The sequence below is a fragment of the Pantherophis guttatus genome, chromosome 5, assembly GCF_059756535.1.
Source record: "Pantherophis guttatus breed Tessera chromosome 5, ASM5975653v1, whole genome shotgun sequence".
NCBI lineage: Eukaryota > Metazoa > Chordata > Lepidosauria > Squamata > Colubridae > Pantherophis > Pantherophis guttatus.
Window position 1 is genome coordinate 5,413,184 of NC_142067.1, and position 18,451 is coordinate 5,431,634.

Sequence of the window (18,451 nt, forward strand, 5' to 3'; positions counted from 1 at the left end):
AAGCAGAGGTGGTATCCTATTTAGGCACATTTCTGAGGCCTGGTTCGCATGCGCGAAAGGCGGGGCACATGCAAATCAGGCACGCCCGCGCACGAAGCAAGCGTGCAGACGCAGGGCGAACCAGTAGTACCATAATAAGAAACCCACCGCTGGGTGTAAGTCACTTTTTCAGTGCCATTGTAACTTTGAATGGTCACTAAAGGAATAGTTGCTAAGTCGAGGACTATCTGTATTTAGGAGAGAATTGCAGGAAGATTTTTGTGTGCAGGGAGGGTGCAGCTTCCTTGCACCCAAGGCCAAGATCATCATAGAAAATAGTAAAGCTGAAAGGATCTTGGAGGTCTTCTAGTCCAACCCCCTGTTCAGGGAAGGGAACCTTATAATATCCCAGTCAAATAGTTCTTCAGTCTACTTTTGAAATCCTCCAATGATGGAGCACCCACAATTCCGGGAGCCGAGCAATTCCATCAATGAACTCACGATTATGATGGTTATTATTTAAACTTGCATACCGCTCAACTGCCAAGGATCTCTGTGGTTTATATCATCACCCAATTTTCTCACCAAACTCCCCTGGTTTCATCTCAATAAACACCAGAGGAATTTAATTATAGGTAGTCCTTGACTTGCAGCCATTCGCTTAGCGACCGAAGTTTCGACACCACTGAAAAAAACGTGACTCATGACTGGGCGTCACGCTTAATGACTGTTGCAGCATCGCCACAGTCACGTGGTCAAAATTCAGGTGTTTGGCAATCGGCCTTTATTTCTGATGCCTGCAACACCTTTGGGGTCATGTGATCACCAATCGACCCAGAATTCTTCTTGTTGCCTGGGAATTCTGGGAGTTGAAGTCCATGTGTCTTAAAATTGACAGCTGGAGATGTGCCAATGCAGTCCTAGGCTGCGTTAACAGAGGGACAGAATCAAGATCACGCGAAGTGTTAATGCCACTTTATAAGGCCACACTTGGAATACTGCATCCAGTTGTGGTCCCAACGATATATAAAAAAGATGTTGAGACTCTAGAAAGAGTGCAGAGAAGAGCAACAAGAATGATTAGGGGACTGGAGGATAAAACATATGAAGAACGGTTGCAGGAACTGGGTATGTCTAATTTAAGGATTGGGGGTGACATGATAGCAATGTTCCAATATTTGAGGGGCTGCTACAAAGAAGATGGGGGTCAACTTATTCTCCAAAGCACCTGAAGGCAGGACAAGAAGGCACCAAGAGCCTTGGTGGCGCAGCAGACTAAAGTGCTATTAAGTAGCACCAGCTGCCTGCAATTACTGCAGGTTTGAATCTCGCCAGGCTCAAGGTTGACTCAGCCTTCCATCCTTTCTAAGGTAGGTAAATTGAGGACCCAGTTTGTGGGGGCAATAAGCTGACTTTGTATAAATATACAAAAGGATGAAGGCTATTGCTTAGCGCATTGTAAGCCGCCCTGAGTCTCCGGAGAAGGGCGGCATATAAATCAAATTAAAAAAAAAAAAAAATACTGCAAGTTCGAATCTCACCAGGCTCAAGGTTGACTCAGCCTCCTTTCGAGGTAGGTAAAATGAGGACCCGGATTGTGGGGGCAATAAGCTGACTTTGTATAAAAAAAGAACACCACTTAGGGGGGCCCGAAAGCCCTACTAATTAAGCAGGTATATACAAAAGTATGAAGGCGATTGCTTAATGCATTGTAAGCCGCCCTGAGTCTCCGGAGAAGGGCGGCATATAAATCGAACCAATAAATAAAATAAATAAATAAATAAGAAGGATGGAAACTCATCAAGGGGAGAACTAACCAAGTACGAAGAAGACATTTGGGGAACTTTTCAAATTTGCACATGACACTAAAATGGCAGGAATAGCTAACACCCCCAGGGTTTCCTGCTTGAGTAGAGGGTTGGACTAGAAGACCTCCAAAGTCCCTTCCAACTCTGTTACTCTGTTAAACACTGATCTATTGCATCCCAGATTTGGTGAGCTAAAATTTCCAGTTAGCCTCATTCCCTACATCCAGTAGGGAGGTATGCTAGTAACTGTAATTCAGTGCTAACGGCCTGCTTCCAATTTACACCCCCTCTATTTCACTGTATTGCCGTTGCAAACAATGATTCCCCAGAAGCATCCCATTAATTTTAAAGCCCTTCTAAAGAAGCTTTATATTATTGGGAGAGAAAAAAAAAAGCATTTGGGCTTCTTCCAAATCTTTTCTAAATTTTTTTTGCCAACTCTATTTACTGTATGCTGGATTGTAACTCGAGTTTCCCTATCCTCCGTCAATGGAGATCCTATCGCCGTGATGGCGAATCCATGGCACACGTGCCACAACTGGCACGCGGAGCCCTTTCAGTGGGTACACGAGCCGTCGCCCAGCTCAGCTCCACTGCGCATGTGCGCGCGCCTTCTGCCAGCCAGCTAATTTTCGGAATGCGTGGGGGAGCACATGCGGGACACGTGTGTGCATGCGTGGGGCGGGGGTTGTGCGTGCATGCGTGGGGGAGTACGGGGGGCAGCGCACTCCCTCACGGCCTGTTTTTGGGCCCAGGAGGCTACAGGGAGGGCTACTAGGCCCAAAACAGGGCGTGGGGGGGGGGGTCTGGCGCCCCCCCAAGGCCTGTATTTGGGCCCAGGAGGCTGCAGCGAGACCTACTAGGCCCAAAATGGGGCATGGGGGGGGTGAAGCACAGGGCCCCCCCAAATGGCCCATTTTTGGCTGCAGAAGGCCCTATTAGGCCCAAAATGGGGCATGGGGGTTTTGGCGCCCCCCCCCCAAGGCCTGTTTTTGGGCACAGGAGGCTGCAGCAAGGCCTACTAGGCCCAAAATGGGGTGTGTGGGGGGGGTGCAGTACAGCCCCACCAAATGGCCCGTTTTTCGGCCCAGGAGGCTGCAGGGAGGTCTATTGGGCCCAAAACGGGGCATTGGGGGTATGGCCTCCCCCCCAAGGCCTGTTTTTGAGCCCAGGAGGCTGCAGCGAGGCCTACTAGGCCCAAAACGGGGCATGGGGGATGAAGCACGGGGTCCCCCCAAATGGCCCATTTTTGTGCTCAGGAGGCTGCAGGGAGGTCTATTAGGCCCAAAATGGGGACGGGGGGGGTCGCCTGCGCATGTGGGGAGGTGTTGAGGGGGGCACTGGGGGGGTCACATGCACATCCCCGAGGATGCAGGCGGAGCATGGCGGATTGTGCGCGCATGCGCAGGTGGGGCCACATTGCATTATGGATGCCGGCACGCGTATGCGCACGCTTTCGGCACACGAGAAAAAAATTAGCCATTACTGTCCTGTCACAAGAGCCACTTATAAACCTGGTTAACACTCTGAAGCCTAACCTGGTTTAACCACATGCAAATGCCATATTCATAGATCGCACACTCTACCCAGACAAAGAAAGCATATTACAACATATGGCATATGTTGTCCTTACTCATAACCATTCATTTAGTGACTGTTCCGAGTTACAACGGTAGTGAAAAAAGTAACTTAGGACCGTTTTTTTCACACTTACAACTATTGCGACATCCACAAGGTCGCCTGATCAAGATTCAGAGGCTTGGAAACTGGCATGTATTTATGTCGGTTGTGGTTTTCCTGGAGGTCGTTTTCTGTAACCTTCTCACAAGCAAATTATTTCACAATTGTGCTACTGACTTAATTCACTTAAGAACGGCGGCAAGAAAAGTGGTAAAACGGGACACAACTCACTTAACAACGGTCTTGCTTAGCAACAGAAATTTCAGGCTCAATTGCGGCCGTTAAGTCGAGGACAATCGGTATGGCAGTTTGGATCTTCCACTATAAGATCGCACGACATGCTGGATTCACACAACTAAAATTTAAGATTAAAATTTAGTCTCCCATAAACTGAGTTCAACTTTGGGTGAACATGTTGTCATGTTTTTTTGGCCACAAGGTGGAAATGACTTGCCACAGCCTTCTCTTGGGTTCTTCTAATTTCCCAGTCGAGACTGCGGGTAGAAGGTTTCCTGGTGGTCTCCTATCCATATAGAACTCGTTTTAGGGTTTTTTTTCAAGATCAGCCCAAGACAGCTCCGTGCTGCCATCTGTTGGCACAAACTGCTCGGTGTCATTATCCCTTTTTATTGACTTCCCTCCTTCTCTTGATGTATAAGTAGTCCTTGACTTACAACTGGTTGCTTAGCAACCTCTTGGCAGTTGGAAAAGGGGAGTTATGACCCAGTTCCGAAGGTCTGATGGCTGCCTCCTGGGTTGGGTAACTGACCACACTTTGGCCACCTTTAAAGCTTTTCATGTGATCATAGAGATAGTCCTCTACATACAACAGTTCATTTAGTGACCATTCAAAGTTACAACATCACTGAAAAGAAGTGACTTAGGACCATTTTTCACACTTACAACCGTTGTAATGTCTCCATGATAACGTGATCAAAATTCAGATTCTGGGCAACTGACTCATATTTATGACGCTTGTAGTGTCCCGGGATCACATGATCCCCTTTTGCGACCTTTGGAGAAGCAAAGTCAATGGGGAAACCAGATTCACATAACAACCGTGTTACTGATTTAACAACTGCAGTGATTCACTTAACAACCATGGTAAAATGGGGCAAAACTCACTTAACAAATGTCTCCCTTAGCAACATAAATTTTGGACTCAAATTTGAGGGGCTTCAGAGAATACGTTGACCCCTCTTCTTTTGTGGCAGTCCCTCAAATATTTGAAGATTGCTATGGTAGCTCAGGGGCTAAGACGCTGAGCTTGTCGATCGAAAGGTCGGCAGTTCAGCGGTTCGAGTCCCTAGTGCTGCGTAATGGGGTGAGCTCCCGTGACTTGTCCCTAGCAGTTGGAAAGCACATAAAAAATGCAAGTAGAAAAATAGGGACCACCTTTGGTAGGAAGGGAACAGCGTTCTGTGCGCCTTTGGCGTTGAGTCATGCCGGCCACATGACCACGGAGACGTCTTCGGACAGTGCTGGCTCTTCGGCTTTGAAACGGAGATGAGCACCGCCCCCTAGAGTCGGGAACGACTAGCACATATGTGCGAGGGGAACCTTTACCTTTACTTTATCATGTCACCCCTAGTCCCACCTTTCATTAAACTAGACATACCCAATTCCAGCAATTGTTCTTCAGGTGTTTGTTTCCAGGCCTTTGATCATCTTTGTTGCTCTTTTTTGCACTTTTTCCAAAGTCTCAACATCTTTTTTTCTAATGTGATGACCAAAGCTGGATGCTGTATTCCAGGTGTGGCCTTACTAAAGGCTTTATAAGAGTTTTTGTTGCTTCTAACGTGGCAATATTGTTGAGCCGTATTAGTTTTGTTTTATTGCAACGAAGCATGGAACAACCCTGAATGAAAAGCAGGTTAAATATGATTTGTCAAGAACTTAATGTGTTCAAGAAGCACAGCGAGTAAGCCTCCTGCAAGGACAGAAAATTCCCATTCTTGCATTCTCTTGACCCAAGTAATCATTATGCCAGTACTTTTTATCTATTAGAATTAGATTATCAGATTTTTAACTTTCTTTTAAGGTGGTGAATGTACCTAATGTTCCTTCCTCCTGCTGTTTTCCACTTAACAACTACCCTGTGATGCGGGTTGGACTGAGTAGAGGGACTGGCCCAAGATCACCCAACTGGCTTTCATGCCTAAGGTGGCACTATAACTCACAGTCACCTGGTGATGGGCCCAAAGTCACCCAGCTGGCTTTCATACCTAAGGCAGGGCTAGAACTCACAGTCTCCTGGTGACTGACTCAAAGTCACCCACCTGTCTTTCATGTCTAAGGCAGAACTAGAACTCACAGTCTCCTGGTGATGGGCCCAAAGTCACCCAGCTGGCTTTCATGCCTAAGGCAGAGCTAGAACTCACAGTCTCCTGGTGATGGGCCCAAAGTCACCCAGCTGGCTTTCATGCCTAAAATAGAACTAGAACTTAGTCGCCTGGTGATGGGCCCAAAGTCATCCAGCTGGCTTTCATGCCTAAGGCAGGGCTAGAACTCAGTCTCCTGGTGACTGACCTGTCTTTCATGGCTAAGGCAGAACTAGAACTCACAGTCTCCTGGTGATGGGCCCAAAGTCACCCAGCTGGCTTTCATGGCTAAAATGGGACTAGAACTCAGAGTCTCCTAGTGAACGGCCCAAAGTCACCCAGCTGGCGTTCATGCCTAAAATGGGATTAGAACTCACGGTCTCTGGTATACCAGTTTCTGGCATTTTGTTGTTTTTTTTTTCAAACTTACCAAATCAGAATATAATTCGAAATGTTAATTAGGGGAATCCCAAAGTTAAAGAGGAAAGTTGAAAAACAAAAACCAAGAATCAGATTGGAAATCAGGTGATGGGAAATCAGCTTTGTGGCTAAGAAAGCTACGCAGTCTTTTTTTTTCTGAAGTCACGAAGACTCAAAACGCATCTTGAAGGAGATTTTTATCTTTTTAATCTTGATAAGGCCGAGTCGAAAGCTCAGATGCGTTTGAATTTTACAATTTCAAAGTGGCGGCGCCGAACAATTTTGCAGCTGCTTGAATCCTCGCTTTATCCAGTCGCAACTTAATTAAACTTCTTGCTTTTCCAGGCTCTGAGCTCTCTTCAGCTGCGCTCGAATTCCCTTAGCTGGTAGATGAAGACCTTGGGAAAAGCTTGAATATATTCAATTTAGGTAGTCCTCGATTTGCAAACCACAACGAGGACTAGAATTTCTGTCACTAAGCGGAGAGGTTCTTAAGTGAGTCACCCCCGATTTTACTATCTTTTTCGGCACGGTTGTTCAAGGAATCGTGGCAGTTGTTAAGTGAACGATACGGTCGTTAAGTCCCGCGTGCCTTCCGTGCATGCACCTGGCCTTGAAAACGTGGCTAAATAGCACCGGGGCGAGTCAGCAGGCCCACCCACACTCACCGCTACCGCTTTGCCCAAACCAGCCCGAACCGGCTGAATACCACCTCTGGTTGTGCGTGTGAAGAGCGGTGATAAGTTGTTGGTTTTTTTCAGTAGCTTCGAACGGTCACTAAAGGAACAGTCGTAACTCGAGGATGACCTGTGTAACCGGTCTTCACCCAAGGCAGGTTTCATAAGGTTAAAAGGGCCGTTTTTAAAAGCTGACTAAAAATAAAAAAATACTGTGTTTCCCCGAAAATAAGACCCTGTCTTATATTTTTTTGAACCCTGAAATAAGAACTTGGCCTTGTTTTCTGGGAGGTCTTATTATTTTGGGGCACGTTGAGGAAACCAGAGGAAATGGTGGGGACCGGCATCGCATGCATTTAAATATTTTCAGGGAGGGCTTATTTTCAAGGGGGGGGGTTATTTTAGCGCATGCTCTCAAAAGCCCGATTGGGCTTATTATCAGGGGATGTCTTATTTTCAGGGAAACAGGGTAGAATATATACACGAATAAATACATTTTGCAGACAGGGCAGCATTCAGACCTGAGGTTTCAAATTCTCTTTAGTGGAAAAAGGAAAAAAAAAATACAAAAAAAGAAACAGACAGGAAAAAAAAAAAAAGGGAAGTCTCTTCTTTTTTTCTCTCTCTAAATGTTGCACGCTGAGAATTTACAAGAGAAGCATAAACAGAAGTTGGGACGAAGAGCTATAAAACGCACGAATGGGGAAATCGCGGGAACGGGATGACGTCCTTAATATTCTGAACTCCCAGGATGCACTGCAGGTACCGCTCAAACCCCATTCCGAAACCTCCGTGGGGGGTTGATCCAAATTGGCGCAGTTCTACGTACCTGCACATCAAGGAAATGGGATCATTTAGCCGTGGGCCTTATTTTCCAATCAATCACTTATTATCTGCAATCAAAGCTTCCTGTTTACTACAGAGCTGCAGCACCCGACATTCTTTTAAAACTTTCTCAGTTAACAAAATTTTAAATTAAAAAAAACAAACAAACACACCCTAAGAAAAACTGAAGGGAGACAAACTTAAAAACACCAGCTCAGGAAAAAAAATAATAATCTGCAATATTTTATACTAGCTGGACGCCCGTGCTTCGCTACGAAACTATGTGCTCGGGCTTGATAAATTGACACTTAAAAGCCTGAAACTTAATGTAGAATGTGTAACTCCGTAGCATCAGAGCGTGTTAATTAATATAAGGCAACTGGCACTTGGAACAGAGGGGGAGGGATGAAATACAATGGCCCAGCCCACAGGCCGGCTGAGACACGTGCTGGCCACGCCCACGCCCGATTTAGCGAAGGAGTAGCATCAGAGCGTGTTAATATAAGGCAACTGGCAGTTGGAACAGAGTTCTTTTCAGGTGGGGAGGGGGAGTAGAATGTTTAGCTCCTTAGCATCAGAGCGTGTGAATATAATACTGTATATATGAAATACTAATGATCTGATGGTCATTTTGAAAAATCCTTTCTTAGCGAGCACCTAGAAGCCAAGAGGAACATCCGTGCCAAATTTCAAGTTTGTAGGCTTTACGGTTCTGGAGATTTCGTGATTACGGCATGCTTTTATATACAGTATATAGATTTTATATTTAGCAATAGTCACTGGTTTACTACTGAATATATTCCTCTAATACAGTGTTTTTCAATCACGGCAGCTTCAAGATGGGTTTTGCTCCTTTGAGATATTCTCTGCTTCTCGAAAAATTTAAGAATCACCGGCAGAGGAGTTATCTCAGAGGAGTGTGGGGGTTTTGTTTTTTTTTTGCCTTTGCAGATTTTTGTAAATTTGGAAAGAAAGAAGGAAATGATGTCATGGAGCAGAATTGGGGGAGGGAGAGAAAAATGAAGGATAGAGGAAAAGAAAGGGGAACTGTGACAAATGTAAAAATATCTTTAATTTGGTGTCTGGAAAGCTTTGTTATGTCCTCTGACTTGGTTTTTTTATGCCTTCAGTGGAAAACTCAGATCGCCTTTTCAACTTTACCTTCAAGAGGACTTGAAACTTTTCACACTTCAAAAGTTAACAAGCACAGACGGTCCTCGACTTACGACCACAACGGAGCCCAAAATCTCCGTTGCTAAGCAAGACTGTTCAGGGGAGCTTTACCCCGTTTTACGACAGTTCTTTGCCACCGTTGTTCAGTGAATCACTGCAGTTGTTAAGTTAATGACACTGTCGTAAAGTGAATCTGGCTTCCCCATTGACTTCGGTTGTCAGAAGGTCTCAAGAGGGGAGCACGTGACCCCCGGGACGCTCCAACCGTCATAAATACGAACCAAGCATCTGAATTATGACCATGTGACCATGGGGATGCTGCAATGGTCGTTAAGCGTGAAAAATAGTCATAACTCACTTTTTTCAGTGCCGTTTTAACTTCGAAGGGTCACTAAATGAACTGTTGTAAGTCCAGGACTACTTGTAATGTGCTAAGGGCTATTTACGACCCAGATTCAAAATTCCAACCAACTCATGGTTATGTCCAATCACATTTTCGCCGATTGGCAACCCGCCTGCATTTAGTGTAATCCTGTGATCACATGACCAAAATTTACGTTTTGGAAGGAAATCAGGGTTTTACTTCCATTTTCCAGCAAAAATGCCCATTGTTGACAATGGATTTGCTTGACGACTGCGCCGTTTGCTTTATAACAGCCGCCTTCACTTAACAACTGCTGCAAAGAAGGTTGCAAAATCAGGCAGTCATGCAGTGCTCCATTTAGTGGCTGGCATGACTAATTAGGGTCTAATTATGGTCATAAATCAAGGATAGTGTGTGTCCCTTGGTTAATTTTTTTAAAAAAAGGACTTTCTTGTGTCCCACATGGTGGCATTTCGTCACATTTATTATAAAGGGCCATCAACTAATATAAATGTTGGCTTCTGGTAGAATTGAGAATTTATTTGCTTTTTCTCAGATGATTTCCCAAGCTAATGAAAGAGATGAATAATATCTAGGAAATATATCTTACCACTGATAGGTGTCTTCAAGCATCAACCTGTAGAAAAAAACAAAATAATATTTTCTCAACCAGAGGAATGAATTCTAGGAAGTTTGCAAAAATATCATATTTGCACGCTGCCTAGAGCTGACATGCAAATAATATTATAATTAAATTAATATCAATGTTTGAAGTTTTGTAGCATCTTAAAAATGTTCAACTGAAGGCAGCTAGGGTCATCTCCAGCCAGGATAAAATATGGGCTATAACAGTCGTGTGTTTGCGGAATTTTGTTCTACTTTAAATGCGAAGATACTTTAAAAAAATTGAAAAGCATCTTTTTCTGTTCAGACATTGAACGAGTTTCAAAGAGCAAAGTTACGGACAAAGGCGATCATTTTCCCATGCTTGTGAATGATGAATTTTTTTTTTCTTCCAACAAGATTTTACGACAAATTTGTAAAGGAAGACAGGAAAGAATATATCGTAATCTCTCGTTCTATTAATGAAGTCAACACACAGCTGAGTCCGGTAGTGTATGATATTGGTTTACCAGCCTAAGATGGAACTAGAATTCTCCATCTCCTGGTGATTGGCCCAGAGTCACCCAACTGGCTTACATGCCTAAGGCAGGACTAGAATTCTCTGTCTCCTGATCATTGGCCCAAAGTCACCTGACTGGCTTACATGCCTAAGGCAAGACTAGAATTCTCCATCTCCTGGTGATTGGCCCAAAGTCACCTGACTGGCTTACATGCCTAAGGCAGGACTAGAATTCTCCATCTCCTGGTGATTGGCTCAAAGTCACTCAAGTGTCTTGCATGCCTAAGGCGGGAATAGAACTCACCATCTAGTGGTGATTGGCTGAAAGTCACCCAGCCAGTTTTCATGCCCAATGACCGGTTCTCCTGAACCGGTGCGAACCGGCTGAATCCTACCACCGAGCATACCAATTTTTAGCCTGAGGCCTTAATCTTATTCTTAAAATAGAAAAAAAATAAATGAAATGTAGAATTTTTGAAGATTTTATAATTGGGTAGTTCTAGAACTGGCTTGTAATAATTATAGGTAAAGTTAAAAAAAAAAGTTGTCACTTAACATCTATCCCACTTAAGAACAGAAATTTTGGGCTCAATTGCGGTCGTAATGTGAGGACTACACCGAGGTCAGTGGTGGGATTCAAATAATTTAACAACCGGTTCTCTGCCCTAATGACCGGCTGGGTGGGTGTGGCCATGGTGGGCGTGGCCAGGGGGTGTGACAGGCAGCATTCCGCCTCCTGCACCCCCCTGGGAGCAAAAATGGGCCGCAGGGGGGGATGCGCTGCCCCTCCGGCGTCCCATTTTGGGCCTAGTAGGCCTCCCTGTAGCCTCCTGGGAGCAAAAACGGGCCATGGGGGGGGGACGCGCCCCCCTCCCATACCCTATTTTGGACCTAATAGTCCTCCCTGCAGTGTCTTGGGAGCGAAAATGGGCCGTGGAGGGCCTGCGCCAGCCAGCAATTTAACTACTGGCTCACCCGAACTGGCTGACTCCTATCAATGACCGAGGTGCACGTAATACTGTGACTTTAAAAAAATCTGTATTTCCTCCTCTTTTTTTCTTCATCTTTATTTTCATTATATTTTGTGTTCCAATAAAGTTCAATTAAAAAAAAACATGATTAAAAAAAGCAGTAGGACTCAGCCTAAGCGCAAATGGGTTGATTATGTGCTGTCAAATTAGTGTTGACTCTTAGTGACCAGGTAAAGTAAGGCTCAGTGGCTAAGACACTGAGCTTGTCGATCAAAAGGTCGGCAGTTCAGGGGTTCGAATCCCTCGTGCCGCATAACGGGGTGAGCTCCCGTGACTTGTCCCAGCTTCTGCCAACCTAGCAGTTCGAAAGCAGGTTAAAAAATGCAAGTAGAAAAAATAGGGACCACCTTTGGTGGGAAGGGAACAGTGTTCCGTGCGCCTTTGGCATTGAGTCACGCAGGCCACATGACCACGGAGGCGTCTTCGGACAGCGCTGGCTCTTCGGCTTTGAAACGGAGATGAGCACCCGCCCCCTAGAGTCGGGAACGACCAGCACGTATGTACGAGGGGAACGTTTACCTTTTTAAGATGACAGACTAGAGAATTGCAGAGATAAATTGGAACAGAGAAGGCAAGAACTAAGATAATAAAAGGAGAAAGTAAACAACAGCTGAGCTCCACAGGAGGGTGTGTAGGAATCAACCACGCCTTCCATTCCGGCTTTCTCAGAAGGGCAGTATGTGATCAGTATGAGATGGAAGCGCCTGCCAAATGGCTGGGGGAAATCCCTAAGTGCTTTCTGGAATCCCGTGGAATCCCTTTGATGCTGGGCGTGGAGCACTTCTGCAGAAGAATTTGTGAGCCACAGCTGGACAGAAAACAACCCCAGAAAAAAAAAAACAGCGGCGCACATCCGTAAACGTCAACTAGCAAGTCAGAAGTCACAAGGACAACTCCTTTAATTTTGTAACATACGGACGGACTCCATCACGGTTTCAACTGGGAAACGGTGAGCAACTAGACCAGGTTAACAGGTTAACAGAGTTGGCGTTGGAAGGGACCTTGTAGGTCATCTAGTCCAACCCCCTGCCCAAGCAGGAAACTCCACACCATTTCTGACAGATGGCAGTCCAGTCTCTTCTTGAAAGCTTCCAGTGATGAAGCTCCCACAACTTCTGAAGGCAACTTCTGTTCCATGGGTTGATTGTTCTCACTGTCAGGAAATGTCTCCTTATTTCTAGGTTGAATCTCTCCTTGTTCAGTTTCCATCCATTATTCCTTGTCTGGCCTTCAGGTGCCTTGGGAAAATAGTTTGACCACCTCTTCTCTGTGGCAGCCCCTCAAATAATATTGGAAGATGCTCTCATGTCTCCCTTGGTCCTTCTCTTCACTAGACTAGCCACGCCCAGTTCCTGCAACCGTTCATCGTATGTTTTAGCCTCCAGTCCCATAATCATCCTGGTTGCTCTTCTCTGCACTCTTTCTAAAGTCTCAACATCTTTTCTATAGTGTGGTGACCAAAACGGTGCAGTATTCTTAATTAATAATTCTAGGTGTGATTTTATTAATTCAAACCAAATTAATTCCCCCAAATGCTTGAAAATTCACGGAAGCTTGGCATTCAGACAAATGAGCCATCAAAGATAAAAGCACATTTCTACGCCATTCAAAAGGGACAAGAACAAAAAAAACTAAGAAGGAAACAAAACGACCGTCACGTATCATCTCCAGCAGCTTACACCCAGATAAGCATGGATTAAGACAAGACAAACAACCAAGTGGAAAAGAATATCCTAATCAAGGCACTACCAAGGACAAAAACCACATTCCACCAATACCACACTGCAAGCTTCTCTATATAAACAGGGAGCAAACGCCGCACTCATCAGCACTGATAATGTTACGTAGTCGGGTAATGAAATGTCTGTAACTATCTTGCAAAAGAATTTGTGACTCATAGTTTGACATGAAAGGAAAGTTGAAAAAACCCTCCCAAAAAGGAGGCAAGGCCAACCACAATCTGCAGTTCCAAAAAAAAGCATCAGAATACCTTATTTCTCGTAATTTCCCAAAACGGCATGTCCTTCCCTAATCCAAAATTCAGCCGTGCAGAAAAACGGGACTTTGAACATCGCTTTTGAAAAAGAGACTCAAAGAACATCTGCGCTGGAAACACCATACAGTAGTCCTTGAGATACGACCACAGTTGAGCCCAAAATTTCTGTGGTGAAGTGACACATTTGTTAAGTGCTGTTTTGCTCCATTTTACGACCTTCCCTGCCACAGCTGTTAAGTGAATCGCTGCAGTTGTTATGTTAGTATGGCTTCCTCATGGACTTTTGTTACTCTGAATGTCACAAAAGGTTGTTAAGTGAATCTGGCTTCCTCATGGACTTTTGTTACTCTGAAGGTCACAAAAGGGGATCACATGACCCCGGGACACTGCAACTGTCATAAGTACATGCCAGTTGCCAAGCGTCGGAATTTTGATCACGCGACATGGGGATCCTGCAATGGTCATAAGTGTGAAAAACGGTCATTTCAGTGCCTTTGTAACTTTGAAGGGTCAGTAAATGAGCTATTTTAAATCGAGGACTACCTGTATTGTAACCACTAATAGGAGATGGGATCACTAGCAAGCAGATTCCCTATATATCCTCTCCTGCCTGAGCCCCCTGCCTCTTCTTCATCCTATTAATTTTTGACTATCATCTTCTTTTAAAGACCCCGTAATCTCTTGTGGGGTGGAGTCTGGGCAACTGAAGGGAGCTAGCAGAGTGTTTTAATGGCCAGATGCCTTTCCTGTCGCCGATGAGGAGTTTTGTTCAGCAGATATATTCTCCTTGTGCCCAGAGAGAGAAATATCTTCCTCTACCTAGGATCGAACTCACAGCCTCCTGATTGTGGAGGCGAGAGCTCCACCTCTAGGCCACTGCACCGCTCATCCTATTAATTTTTGATGTTTTTCACAAAAAAAACCCTCTTTGGTTACATATCAAGCAGTACCCAGCCCCTTCCCCAACAAGCCAGGCAGAGAAATCCCCACTACCTCCGTAAGCGAGACTGTAGAAAATCCACACGATCTTCTCTCAAACTTCCACCGAAAAGTTCTCCAACTTCTGGGACCAGTAGATCAACCGCTGCTACCTTTTAGGGAACAGAAGGTCAGAGGTTACTCCAAAATCTCTCTCTGTGTGAAGGTACATAACCACCAGGTAGTCCCCAAGAAGCATTTCCTGAATGGTTAAAGGTAAACGTTTCTCCTGTCCAGTCATGTCTGACTGTAGGGGGCAGCACTCATCTCCGTTTCTTGGCCGAGGGAGCCAGCATTGTCCGAAGACACTTCCGTGGTCATGTGGCCAGCATGACTATACACCGAGGTCAGTGGTGGGATTCAAATAATTTAACAACCGGTTCTCTGCCCTAATGACCGGCTGGGTGGGCGTGGCCATGGTGGGCGTGGCCAGGGGGTGTGACAGGCAGCATTCGGCCTCCTGCACCCCCCTGGGAGCAAAAATGGGCCGCAGGGGGGATGCGCCGCCCCCCCGGTGGCCCATTTTGGGCCTAGTAGGCCTCCCTGCAGCCTCCTGGGAGCAAAAACGGGCCACGGGGGGGGGACGCGCCCCCCTCCCACACTCCGTTTTGGACCTAATAGTCCTCCCTGCAGTGTCTTGGGAGCGAAAATGGGCCGCGGAGGGCCTGCGCCAGCCAGCAATTTAACTACTGGCTCGCCCGAACCGGCTGACTCCTATCAATGACCGAGGTGCACGTAATACTGTGACTTTCCCACCGAAGTGGTACCTATTTATCTACTCGCCTTTGCATGCTTTCGAACTGTTAGGTGGGCAGGAGCTGGAGCAAGGGACAGGAGCTCACCCCGTCACGTGATGCCTGGGTCTCAAACCTGGGCTGCCAGCTTTTCAGCTGAAAGGCGTGTTTAGCCGCCAAGTCATTGCGCACCCTTATCAAAATATGATTTCTCTGGCAACAGAAGGAAAGTTGAATTTGAGTACAGGTAGTCCTTGATTTACAACAGTTCACTTAGTGACTGTTTGAAGTTACAACGACACTAAAAAATTTTCACACTTATGGCCATGGCAGCATCCCATGGTCACGTAATTTGCATTTGGATGCTTGGCAACTGGTTCATATTTATGACGGTTGCAATATCCCGGGGGGGGTGGGGTGTGTCACGTGATCCCATTTTGCGACCTTCAGACAAGCAAAGTCAATGGCGAAGCCAGATTCACTTAACAACTGTGTTATTGATTTAAGAGCCTGGTAGCGCAGCAGACTAAAGCACTGTTATTAACATCAGCTGCCTGCAATTACTGCAAGTTCAAATCTCACCAGGCTCAAGGTTGACTCAGCCTTCCATCCTTTCTAAGGTAGGTAAAATGAGGACCCAGATTGTGGGGGCAATAAGCTGACTTTGTATAAAATATACAAAAGGATGAAGGCTTTTGCTTAACGCATTGTAAGCCGCCCTGAGTCTCCGGAGAAGGGCGGCATATAAATCAAATAAATAAATAAAAAAAAACAACTGCAGTGATTCACTTAACAAATGTGGCAAGAAAAGTCTTGCCACATTTGTTAAGTGAATCACTGAAGTTGTTAAATGAACTTGGAACAAAATGGGACAAAACCCACTTAACAAATTTCTCACTTAACAACATAAATTTTGGGCTCAATTGTGGTCGTAAATTGAGGACTACCTGTAAAAACTTAGCCACAGATAGTCCTCGATTTACGACCACAATGGAGTCAAAAATTTCTGTCGCTAAGCGAGACAGGGGCGCAGTGAGTTTTACCCCATGTTATGACCTTTCTTGCCACAAGTGAATCAGTGCACTTGTTAAATTAGTAACATGGGTATTCAATAAATCTGACTCTTCTCCGCTGACTTGTCAGAAGGCCACATGCAACCGTCATAAATGTTGAGTCAGGTTGCCAAGCATCTGAATTTTGATCACATGGCCACGGGGGTGCTGCAGTCGTAAGTGTGAAAAACGGCCACTTTGCTCAGTGCTGTTGTCACTTTGTAAGGTCACTAAATGAACCGTTGTTAAGTCGAGGACCCGCCTGCATTTTCTAAATTGCAAAATTCTGCTCAGGTGGTTTTTACAATAAAGTAGAATTAGTTCAGCTACGTGCGTTCCTGTATGGTCTACCTGGTCAGCTGACCCCCCCCTTACTACCAGTTACCCTTTTCAATTAACCAGTGGAACAGCTCGCCTCAAGAAGTTGTGGCTGCTCCTACACTGGAGGTTTCTAAGACGAGGCTGGGCAACCATTTTTCTGGAATGGAATAGGGTCTCCTGCTTGAGTAGGGGGTTAAACTAGGTTAAACCTTGGGACTCCGAGGTCCCAAAGACCTCCAGCTCTGTCTGTCTGTCTGTCTTTCTCTCTTTCTTTCTCTCTCTCTTTCCTTCCTTCTCTTTCTCTCTTTCTTTCTTTTTCTCTTTCTCTCTTTCCTTCCTCCTCTTTCTTTTTTCCTTTCCCTTTCTTTCTTTCCCTTCCTTTCTTTCTCTCTCTTTCCCTTCCTTTCTTTCTCTCTCTTTCCTTCCTCTTTCTTTCTTTCTTTCTTTCTTTCTTTCTTTCTTTCTTTCTTTCTTTCTTTCTTTCTTTCTTTCCTTCCTTCCTTCCTTCCTTCCTTCCTTCCTTCCTTTTCTTTCTTTTTTTCCACCTTACCTAGCATTAAACAGGCCCCAAATTTATTTATTTATTTAATTTGTATACTGCCCTTCTCCAACAGGACTCAGGGCAGTGAACAGCCACGGTAAAAACACAACATATAAAATTTAAAAACAATTTTAAAAACATTAAATACTTTTGGCCGTCAATTTAAAATAACCCAATTAAAACCAATTATAAATTTAAAACCGTTAAGGATTTAAATTTATAATTGGATTTATAATAAGGATTTAAAATGCAGTGTAAACGTTTGCAGCACAAACCAATTTCCCCCGAAAAGAGAATTTTATTTCATTTCAAAAAAGTTTAAAGAGCGTTAACAAGAAGCGAAGAGGAAATGGGTGCCTTGACCAAAAGGATTTTAATGAATAAGTTCTTACAGTCCTACGAGGTCCATCTTCGTTGTCTCGCATGTAGAAGGGCTTAAGGTCGTAGGGATAGTCGTACACGAAAACAGGAATATCACCGCAGTGTCGCACCAGGTACCTCTCGTGTTCGCTCTGGAGATCCTGCCCCCACTAAGGAAAGAGTTTAAAAAAACACCAAGTTTTAAAATAAACAAACCATGTTAACCACAGGCCGTTTTAGGTTTGCAAACTACTTGAAAGCATTGTGAATGTTCTATATCAGTGAGGGCTAACCTTTTTGCCCTTGCATGCCAGGAGCATGTGTGTGTGTGTGTCAACTTCCAGGCCCACCGGAAGTTGGCAAACGGGCCGTTTCTGGCCTCCGGAGGGCCTCCAGGGGGGTGGGGAAGGCCGTTTTCACCCTCCCCAGACTCCCAGAAAGGCTCTGGAGGCTGGGGAGAGAGAAAAACGGGCCTTCCCCACCACCACCACCCCCGAGGCCCTCCGGAGGCAGAAAACAGCCTGTTTCCCTACTTCTGGTAGGCCCAAAAATCAGCTGGCCGGCACACACAGGCACGCCGGAGCTGAGCTCGCATGCCCACCAATATGGCTACGCGTGCCACCTGTGGCACGCTTGCCATAGGTTCGTCATCACGGTTCTATATTTTCTCAGATTGCTCTGATGATTAGGTTACGGACTTGCATTCAAATCTCCAAAATCAGGGTTTATGAACCTTGCGAAATGTTAAAGCTGTGTGGACTTCAACTCCCAGAATTCCCCAGCCAGCAAAGCTGGCTGCGGAATTCTGGGAATTGAAGTCCGCACCGCGTAAAATTGCTAAGCTTGAGAGATTAGACTGCTCTAAATAGACAGAATAAAAGAGTTGGGAGGGACCTTGTAGGTCATCTAGTCCAACCCCCTGCACAGGCAGGAGACCCTATACCATTTCAGATAAATGGTTGTCCAATCTCTTCTTAAAAACTTCCAGTGTTGGAGCATTCACAACTTCTGAAGGCAAGTTGTTCCACTGATTGACTGTTCTGTCAGGAAATTTCTCCTTAGTTCTAG

The 18,451-nt window shown here is 45.2% G+C and overlaps 1 protein-coding gene across 3 annotated transcripts in view; it reads right to left on the reverse strand.

The window, feature by feature from the left end:
* Window positions 1–7,407: 7,407 nt before the first annotated feature.
* NARS2 (asparaginyl-tRNA synthetase 2, mitochondrial) overlaps window positions 7,408–18,451 on the reverse strand; it is a 43,889-nt gene continuing 32,845 nt past the window's right edge. For all 3 annotated transcript variants that reach the window (XM_034405169.3, XM_087895766.1, XM_087895767.1), the window contains 4 exons: window positions 17,416–17,553; window positions 14,391–14,488; window positions 9,858–9,884; window positions 7,408–7,714 (listed from right to left, as the gene is read on the reverse strand). In XM_034405169.3, coding sequence (XP_034261060.2) covers window positions 7,570–7,714; window positions 9,858–9,884; window positions 14,391–14,488; window positions 17,416–17,553 — 408 coding nt within the window. In that variant the 3' untranslated portion in view covers window positions 7,408–7,569. The remainder of the gene's footprint in view (window positions 7,715–9,857; window positions 9,885–14,390; window positions 14,489–17,415; window positions 17,554–18,451) is intronic.